The sequence below is a fragment of the Bactrocera neohumeralis genome, chromosome 2 (assembly GCF_024586455.1).
Source record: "Bactrocera neohumeralis isolate Rockhampton chromosome 2, APGP_CSIRO_Bneo_wtdbg2-racon-allhic-juicebox.fasta_v2, whole genome shotgun sequence".
NCBI lineage: Eukaryota > Metazoa > Arthropoda > Insecta > Diptera > Tephritidae > Bactrocera > Bactrocera neohumeralis.
The window spans coordinates 13,614,070-13,624,612 of record NC_065919.1 but is presented as its reverse complement, the minus strand read 5'-3'; the positions used below and the strand labels follow the sequence as shown (position 1 = coordinate 13,624,612).

At 35.7% G+C, this 10,543-nt stretch overlaps 1 protein-coding gene across 10 annotated transcripts in view; it reads right to left on the bottom strand.

Annotated features, from left to right (window-relative positions):
- Positions 1–7,212: 7,212 nt before the first annotated feature.
- The window catches only part of LOC126767739 (G protein-activated inward rectifier potassium channel 3), a 93,571-nt gene continuing 90,240 nt past the window's right edge, over positions 7,213–10,543 (bottom strand). For all 10 annotated transcript variants that reach the window (XM_050485322.1, XM_050485323.1, XM_050485320.1 and 7 more), the window contains one exon: positions 7,213–10,533. In XM_050485322.1, the coding sequence (XP_050341279.1) occupies positions 10,022–10,533 (512 nt within the window). In that variant the 3' untranslated portion in view covers positions 7,213–10,021. The remainder of the gene's footprint in view (positions 10,534–10,543) is intronic.

Genomic DNA, 10,543 nt, shown 5'->3' with positions numbered 1-10,543 from the left:
ATAGATTTATTTTCTTCGAGCAGTTTGTGTGGCAGCTACAGAGCCTATAGAAGTCCGATGCAAACAATTTAGGGTCACCGACGTTTGCTTTCGGGTTTTACAAACTTCGAGGCATGCTTAAATTATATGCCGATCAGGGTTTAATCTCCTCTTTCTGGAAACTACAGATATTTCTCATTGCTTTCCCTTTGATTTATATTATTTATAAATTCATGTATATTTCATAGTTGCTAATTGTTCAATTCAACCGCAGTTCGACAATCGCATCAAAGCTTTGGCTTTCAGTAATTAATACTATTGTACATACATACACACATATCATTTTAATATAGCCACAAATATTATATCAGCGCTGCTTGTCGAAGCGAAGACCATAAATCTAAGGCGCAAGGGCTAATATACCTATATATTGTTGTTTTTGTAGCAATATTCAAACTACTAGCGTATAAATCGCTCGAGCAAACAAGCAGGAAACTATAATTCTAAGCTGGAAGGGCTCTTTGTGCTCAGCAGAATCGAGTCACTAACCATAGTTATGTAGTATTATGAGAAATGAAAACTTTGACATATCAAATTCGGATATAATATATTCTAGAATAAGTAAGTTTCCGCTCTCTACTTCAAAATTTCAATAATCAGTATCAAAAGCATACAGTCAAAAACCCTTCACTGTTGACAGCCATAACTTCGAAGTCGTAGATAATTTCGTCTATCTTGGAACCAGTATTAACACCAACAACAATGTCAGCCTCGAAATCCAACGCAGAATATCTCTTGCAAACAGATGCTACTTCGGACTGAGTAGGCAATTGAGAACTGAGAATTAAAGTCCTCTCTCACGAACAAGGACTAAACTCTACAAATCACTCATTATTACCGTCCTGCTATATGGTGCAGAGGCATGGACGATGACAACAACTGATGAGTCGGTGTTACGAGTTTTCGATAGAAAGGTTCTGCGTAAAATTTATGGTCCTTTGCGCATTGGCAACGTCGAATACCACGGTCGATGGAACGATGAGCTGTCCAAGTTATTATATGATTCTATAATGTCTATTCAGGGTCTAATAAAAAGCTACAATATTTCCGTTCTTAGTACCCAGCACCTAAGAGTACCGCAGCATTAAAGATTAGTCGTAAGAAGGAATTTCACTTTGTGCAGCAACTTATCTCTTCGACCCATGTACTTACATACTCGTACACTTGTCTTGTTGTGTGACCAGCATAATCAAAACTTTCGTTTAGGTGCCGACAACCACGCGCTGAACGCCTATTGTACTTTCTAGCTGTGTTAATTGAATAAACAGTTAATCAGTGTCACAGCATTAACCGCAGGGGATTATGATTGCTGTGTGGCACTTTTGACACAATAGAAATGCGACCGGCTGCTAATATGTTTTTATGATGGCAACAACAAAATCCACGCAATCATTGTTTATCTGAATTCTGCCGAACGTATGCGGAAACCGAGCTACCACTGGCACGAACTCTGCACTCGAATGATTGCACGATGTAGATATGAATAATAGAAATATTTGTTGTCAACTGTTGGGGTATGCCATAAGATTGAAAACCTGTTATAAGAAGATCTTTGAACAAAACATACTCTATAATTCCTGGAATTTTTTGTAAAATACTTCATTTATTGTAATAAAAAATAGATGAAAAGAAATTTCGGGTGCTCATAAAATATTGTGTTTTGAAGGAAAAAATACAGTTTAAGCTAAAACTTGACTGAATGACCAGATTCCGGGCACTACCCCAGGAAAATGAACCATTAAGGATTGATATTCTAAGTTTCTTCTTCTTTATTCACCCAGACACCGCTTATGCCGTTATAGCCGCGTTAGCAACAGCGCGACAGTCTTTCTTTCTTTTCGCTGTTTCGCGCCAATTGCAGATTCCATGTGTTGACAGGTTCTTCCCACCTGGTCTTCTCAACGGAGTGGAGGTCTTCCTCTGCTTCTGTTTCCCCGGCCTATACTCCATAGAATTCTCTTAGAGCTGGAGTGTTTTCATCGATTTGGACGACATGACCCAGCCAGCGTAGCTTCTGTGTCTCTCATCCTTGATTGTTTTCTTCATTTCATTTGGGGTGTTTTTTACTTGGCGTAAACTTGGTGTTGGGTTCTGTCCCAAACCCAACGCACAATCCTGGTGAGAAATATTTCGCCTTCTCCATTTAGCTAGCTTTCAAACAGATGTTTTTGCGCGATACGTGAAATGGATGAAACCATGACTCGTGAGCATCATTGCACTTCCAAATGTAAAAAAATTGCAATGGACATCCGTCCCAAAAGAATGGCGTTCAAAACGGGAAAAACCAGCAGTTGGCTGCAAGTTATCGAAGAAAATTTTGAAATGTCCCAAAGAATAATTTTGAATAACTTTAAAAAAGTTAAGATAGAATATATAGAAGCTACTATTACATAGCGTTATTGTACCATAAGAAGAACAAAATCACCGAAAACCGGTTGCATTTGAAGAAAAAGAAAGTTCTTTTTCACCAAAACAATGCACCGTGTCACAAGTCAGTGAAAGCAATAGCAAAAGCCTATGAATTGGGCTTCGAATTGCTTTCGCATCCACCGTATTCTCCAGATCTGGCCTCCAGCGACTATTTCCTGTTCTCAGATCTCAAAAAAATGCTCGCTAGGAAGAAATTTTAGTCAAATGAAGAGGTGATCCCAGACTCTGAGCGATATTTTGAAGTAAAGCACAAATCGCACTACAAAAATGGTATCGAAAAGTTAGAGAGTCGCTATACGCAGAATATCACCCTTAAATGGAACAATGTTGAACCAAAAAAAAGCTAATTTTGTCAAAAATAATAGGTTTTAATCCAATATTTTTCAATACCAAAATTCTTAACCCTGCCAACAATATCGATTTTTCAAATTATGTAATTCCTAAGCTCCATTCAATTTCACGAAAGAAATATTTCATAATCCAAAAATTTAAAAAAACATTTTTATAGTTATATCCAAAGTCCAGATATTGCTAATAATAAGAATGTCAGTTAGTGACACTTTTCAAATGTATTGTTCAAATAAGGATATATATATACGTATATATATATAGATTTTCACGCCCAGCTTTTAATTGAATATTTCTATTTGAAGAAGCAGTTAATAATAACAAACTCCTTGACGATAACGCCACTTGTTGCCACGCTAAGCAAATATTGTTTACCTGCATTTAAATACATTTAGTGAAAAGCGCAGCAATCGAGTTAAGCGCAAAAAACATAAACTACCAAAAACATTCCGTAACGATTTCAGATTCATTTCACTTTGCTTGCAACTGTTTAATAACGAGGATAAGTTAACAAAATTTCATTTTTAGCAGCAAAATCAGCAACATAAGACTCTTGCGCACAATTATACCAAACTTAGTTACGCTGTTATAACCATTATAGTTGAGTTATCTATTGATTCCAGCGCCTCTAACTATGCCGAGATTGATGTTAATTTAAAGTTACATAACAATTTCAAAGCAGTCAATTTTGTTGTTTATCCTGTTGTTATTGTTAGCGCCATACTTATTGCACATTTATTTTTAATCTAACTAGAGTATTCTTTATTAATTAGCGGTGACTTAGGATGAAAAACAAGCCTCAAAGTACGATATACATATATATTCATCAATATTTATATATATGTATATTGCGGGCACATATGTAGAGTTTTTGATACAAAATTATTTGCGAATTAAATTAGCAAAAGCGCATGTTTTTCATCAGTGTAAATATTTTCAGTAAGCTAAGTCAACTAAAGAAATCGTGATAAACACTGTCGGCCAGTTTAAATAATCAAAATCGATGTAAACTTTAAATATATACAAAACTTAAAATATTAAAACAAGTCCTGACGTAAACAAGATTATCTGTGGAACACTTGGGCTGGGTGTGGAGTTCATAAAACCGAAATTGTTTGAAACTAGGCATATATCCGAATGGCAAAAAACCTGGAAATTGTAAATTAAACGCAAAATATTTACTTTTTTATCAATATTTATTTTGTCGCCTTTAAAGTAATCCTCAGTAGCTACAATACACCTATGCCAATGATTTTTCTAGTCCTTGAAACACTTTTCAGAAGCACCTTTTGGGTGACCTTCAGCTCCTTCAGCGAGTTTTGTTTTATCTGTTCGATCGACTGAAAATAAGTTCCATTCCGATGATTGTTGACTTGTTTGCATGTCAAACTCATAAGCCCCTGTCTCATCGGCAGTTATAATGCTCTCCATGAATGCGGGAACGGAACTCGCACAATTAAGGATGTCCATGAGAGCTGCTTACCGTACTCTTTTTGAAAACAATTTAGCTTAATCGGAACGAGTCGAACAGCAACGCGTTTGATACCCTAAATATCCATCAAAATCATTGGAACGGACTCGCGAGAGATGTCAAGCTCTGTTGCCATCTCTCTGACACTTACCCGACGATTTTCAAGCACCATATCCTTCACTTTTTTAATATTTTCAACATTTGAAGAGTCGTCCAGAATGAGGTACATATGTCTTCAACAATCTCTCGACCGTTTTGAAGGCTTTGTACCACTCGTAGGCTTTTGTTTTTGATAAAACTGAATCAACGTAAGCCTTTTCCAACATTCGCATTGATTCCGCACACGATATTTGGTTAGAAATACAAAATTTGAGACTAATTCTTTGTTCAATATTTTTGTCCTTTGTAAAGATCACAACGTACTAATAAGGTGTAACGACTTAAGCAGCTGCTGTAAACAAACCGGTTGACAGATCGCGCTCATATTTGGCATACTAATTAAGGTTAGTACTACTAAGTTAGCAAAATTCAACTCTTTGAAATATCATTTACCCGTGAACTAAATTTTTTAATTTAATTACTCCAATATTATCGGAAACTAACAAGCATATAAATACTTGCTATCGTGCTATCACCGGAAAAGCAAAATTTTACAAAGTAATCTGCAAAATCAAAACTTGTATAAGGCAGAAATTGATGGAAACGTAGGCAAAAGTCCTGGCATGTCCCCTAATTTTATAACAATACTTTCACTACTCTTAATGCAAAGGCTCCCCACTTGACATTAGCCACCATTTTTACTTACTTCCAATACCCCTTTCATTATGGTGAAACTTCTTCAAAAAACCTGATAAAAAAAGAAAAACAAAAATTGATTATTATTACTTTTGAATAACTTAAATCTCGAATTATGAAAAAAATTCAATTGATTTCAAATTTCTATGCTAGAATACCCCCTCACCTCTCATTACTCTAATACTTTTTTTTTGGCTTGGAACTTATTTCTCACAAACATTGCTCATTAGTTGCCGGGTTGTCATCGTTCATTTATAGTGAATTAAAGATTTGAGTGCTCTCTCTCTCCCTCTTTTTTCGCTCTTAAACGTTTATTTACGACAACGATAAGGTTACTCACATAAATTATAAGTTCTGTAACGTATTTCAATAGTGAATAATATAAACTTTTCAAACCGAAGCTCTTTAAAAATATTGAATTCATCACAATCTGCGCCTAAAAGCACATAACAAATTTTCCACTGACGTCGAGAACAAAATCAGTGATCAAAAGCGATCGACAGTTTGCGCCTAAAATCATGCAAAACACTAATACGGTAAAGTGATCGTACAATAAATGTCACTGCCACTGTTACAGTTGTTATGAAATAGCTGTTTAGGAAGCGTTGAAATCATTGAAAGAAATATGTATTAGATGAAAAAAATTATATATAATATATAGTAATATAAATACATAATTAGAAATCAAATTCCGACTTTCAAGTGCTGTAGTTACTTAGTAGTTGACATTTTGTAGAAAATGAAATATTTTACCGTGTACATTTGGTGTTGCTTCGCCATCCGCTATGTTTGAACTCTTTTCGAAAACTTCCTCGCTGAACGCTTGTAACACAGGTATCCGTTTGAATAGAATTAATTAAGAGGGCGCTCTGTTATTAAAATGTAATAAACGCTTGAAATTCAAACTGTAATTATTTCATTCGATCCTCAATAATTTTTTATGTCAGTCTATTATACCACTTCATGTTCAACACCACCTATGTGGCACTGTGCTGCTCTTAACAAAACTGAAAGTACTTACTTCGAGAGCTATAAATTTATGTTCTTTAACTGGTAGGTTAGATTAGGTTAGATGGCCAATCGAAGATCACACGTGGACTGCTATATGTAGTCCTTTGTGAAGCCATAGAAAAGAAGAACTCCTGTGCTCGAACTTATAAATTAGCAGAACGCTAAGTTAGTTCGGTGAGGTGTCTGAAGATATGCGCTCACAAGTGTTTACCTCTTGACCCACCAGGACAGTCAATAAGGAAGTGTTGCGTTGTTTCCACCTCATCTTATTCCATACAGCTTATGCAAATAGCGTCTGGTGAGTTTTCCAACCTTACAGCATGGACGCCAATAGCGCAATAGCTTATTAAAAGCCCCACAACTAGGGAGATGCTAGCCTTATTGAGTGCACAGAGATCGCTAGATCTCCTACGATCGATCTTTGACCAAAAAGCTTTTGCGACAGAGCTGCTCAAGCTTCCGCGAAGCCAAGCTATCTAGTAGTAGGACACAAGAGGACACGGGAGTACCGACCCGCTCCCATTCTACCGATAGCGGTTCTAGGGTGCCTTTCCTTGCTAGCACATCCTGGCACCCATACCAGTCTTATCACAAAGACACTCTATGCTATTGATAGCGAGGTTAAGCACTCCTCAACCAACCGCCTGCTACATATATGAGTGAATGGTCACTTCTCTAAAAGAGCCTGCGCTCCGGAGCAGACTTGGAAGACACTGCAATAATCAGGAAGTCTGAAGCTGAAGTTAGTAGAGAGCTCCTGGCAGTAAATCCCTCCAGCAACCGTCCCACTAAGCTTTGGCCTACCCGTAAAGAAGCTTTGTGCCTCTCTTCTCCAACGGCTTCTTCCCATCTACAGCTTCCTCGTCGGTATATGGACAGAGAAAGAGCCGTCAGCGTTCGGTTTGGCGACACCATGATCTAAGTGAACCGGAATGAAGTCAAAGTGTGTGAGGATATCCTAATTTTCAGATACGTGTTCTTTTAAGAACCCAGTTTCCCTCAGTTTGATAGCGACTTTCGCAGCCATGCACCTTCTGGCGATGTCTACGGGCACTAATAGTGCCGAACTGTAAATTGTATTAATTTCCTTTTTAATAAAAACACGACAATAATTTTAATTTTTTTCACATAAAAACGCTCAAACGTTTTTTATTCAAATTTTCCAACTGGTTTGCAATATGTTTCAAATTTTTTGTTTATTTTTTAATTTTTGTTTTGTCTTTGCTTACATAAATACACACATAATTTATCATGTGTAAAAGTAATACTTCCGTGTTTTTGGCCTTTTACTGCAGAAACTTGCCCTAACTGTACAAGTATAGTAGTATAATTTAAAAAATATATGTATGTATAATTCATAATAGACTTTTGAAAAATCTTAGCATATATTATATACATATATACACATCTAAAACTCTTTTGGCAATATGCAATATTTTTTTATTGATACTCAATGGGTTCTTTAAAATCTATGGACAGATTCTTATAGAGTTAATGCTTTAATATCTTGCTTTAAAATCTTTAAAATCAGTGTTCTTTCGTTTTTTCATTCGTAATTTGTTTTTCTTTTGTTTATTTGGTAAATCTTGTACATTTATATAAACAGCCAACTTTTATTATCATATCAACATTGTCAAATATACTTTTCAGTTAAACATACATACAGACATAGTTTAGGGAAATACATTTCTGGGACAGTTAATTGAAACCTTCGTGTTTAAAAATATAGCATACTTTATTATTTATTATTATTTACTAGGCGTTGAAACTGGTTGTCAAAAACAGCTGTTTCGCTATGTACGCATATCTTTGTAGTTGCCTGTAATTGCCTCCATTAACTGCTAAATTCGTTTCGTGTTACTGCCGTTCACCTTTATTGAGCGTTCATTTTTTCATGTGTAATACAATATGTTCAAATATTTGCTTTTGCTTTTGTTTTCGTTTCAATTCTTGCTGCTCAAAATACGTTCACCCTGCGCCACAAACGCGTATTTCAGACTTTGTGTGTATGACAGCTTGTTAAGTGTGTAACGGTAACATAGAGTTTGCTTTAGTGAACTGTCAAAAATGCAACACTGTTTGTATTTGCATTATTTTAAACTTCACAAAATGTGTTTGAGGCGTGTTAAAATAAAAATTTAAATTTGAAATGTGCGAGCTTTGAATTTCATTTTTAATTTTAAGTATTCAATTGAAATATGAAAATTTATCGATTTCGGGCATGTATTTGAAATTCAGGCATGCTTTATTTAAAGTATGAACTATCGAATATCGAAATTTGAAAATTTATTGATTTTTTCAAACTTAACCTCCTTAATGCTTAGCAACACAAGGGTTAATAAACTCGTGTTTGTCTCGTAAAGTGAACATAATTGACTTGAATTGCCGAACATTTTTTTTGACAATTTTCAATATTACAATTACAGTGCTTTGTGTTTTTTTGATTTTTTTTACATAACATTTCTGCATTTTTTAAAAGCTCAATTTCTGCCATGATTGTAAAACCGACTTTCTTACAATTTATATTTAAAAAATACCAATTTTCTGCACTTAGTTATTAAGCTTAAATACTAAAGTAAATTTAAAATTGCTCTGTAGGCTTAAACTAGTTTGGAAAAAATTTTAAAAATAATTTGCAGGAATTCTAAAACAACAGTCTAAATCAAAAAAATTAAAAACTACCTTGAATACGGTCACTAGAAGCTTAAAGTATGTTAAAAAAACTTTCATTTCTGCAGAGTTTTGCTTTTAAAGAACCTTTTTTATTTTTTTTTGCATCAATTTTTTTTTTCCAAAAACGAAAATTCGCGTTATTTTTTTTTTATTTTTTGAGCACGCCTCGTATATATGCAAACCTTGTTGTGTGTAAATGTTTTTTTTTTTGTTTTTCTAACTGTTTGTGTATATTTATTAATGTTGTCTTTAAAAGTTTAAAAATGAAACTTTCATAAACATTTGTTGTCTTACTACATAACATAAAACCTATGCATAAGCATATCCCGATAATAAATCGAAATAAAATCATAATTACAATAATAGTAAATTCTCGCGTCCAACAACAAAACTTATTTAATACAACACTGAAAACGAGGATTAATGGTATAAATGGACAAAATGACGCGTAAACGTTGGATTAATTGACGACTTCTTTCGTTTGTATAACGACACTTCTTCGTGTAGCGCGTCGAGCTATTCGCAAACGGTTGAGTTGTAAACAATTCGGTTGTAAACGGTTCGGTTGTAAACGATTGAGTTGTAAATGGTTCAGTTGTAAGCGGTTGCGTTGAGTTGTAAACCGTTGAGTTGTAAACGTTTGAGTTGAAAACGTTTGAGTTGTAAACCGTTGAGTCGTAAACGTTTGAGTTGTAAATGGTTTAGTTGTAAACGATTGAGTTGTAAATGGTTCAGTTGTAAACGTTTGAATTGTAAACCGTTGAGTTGTAAACCGGGGCGATTTGCAAATTTTGCTTACGACGCGTTTCAAACCGACTCTTCACTGACATAGAAAACACTTATGCTCTTTCCAAACCGCCATTCGACAACTAAGGAGGTAGCGCTCACGAAACGCTGAAACGTTGAGCAAATTGCGCTGCTATTGGCATTGCTCACATGACTGCAATTCACTCACAACTAATATTAACTTACTTTTTGCTAAAACTACTGCTAGTTGCGCGTATGACTTTCCACTACAATTAAAGCTGTATATATGGAAGAAACTATTTTAATTAAATATTAATCAATAATGTTTTGTAATTTAATTTTAGGCGAAGAAAAAATTAAATTATTTGCAATCGAAGCGGCTTGCGCGGCAGACAAATGAATACGGTCAGTCAATGCCTTGCAAAAAAGTTCCTTGCTTTTCCACGCAACATTACAACAACAATCATTCAAGAAACACCAACATATGACACTTTGTCGCCGCCATTATCAACAAATCGAATCGACCGATAGCTGATCTTGTTTGATCGATAAGCGTCGACCGCTTGATGGTGTCTTCTTGATGCCGCCACCATTACTTCTATCTTGATTGTTATTGTTATTATTATTATATGTAGCACTCGCCGCCATTGCTGGTGAGAGTGTATTTGGCGTGGTGGTGGTGGGATTAATGGTGAGATTATTGGTGCTGCTGCTGCTGCTGCTGCCGGAATTGGTTTTCTCATTAATACTATGTAGATTTGTGGAGAGTGCCAACGAGGGTATTTGTATCGCTGAGCCGCCAACTGTGAACGACGGTGGCACATAGTGATAGCTACCGTTTGTGCTACCGCCACCACCACCACAATTCAGCGGTTGCAGCTCCTCGGCGAGCACCCCATTGGGGATGGAATTGTTGCGTGTTTGCAGACGTGAGTCCAACGACTCATCGCTATTCGGATCTAAACGATCCACAGATATGGTGGATGGTATGTGCATAAGACCGGCGGAAAAGGCGCGCTCTGAAAATGC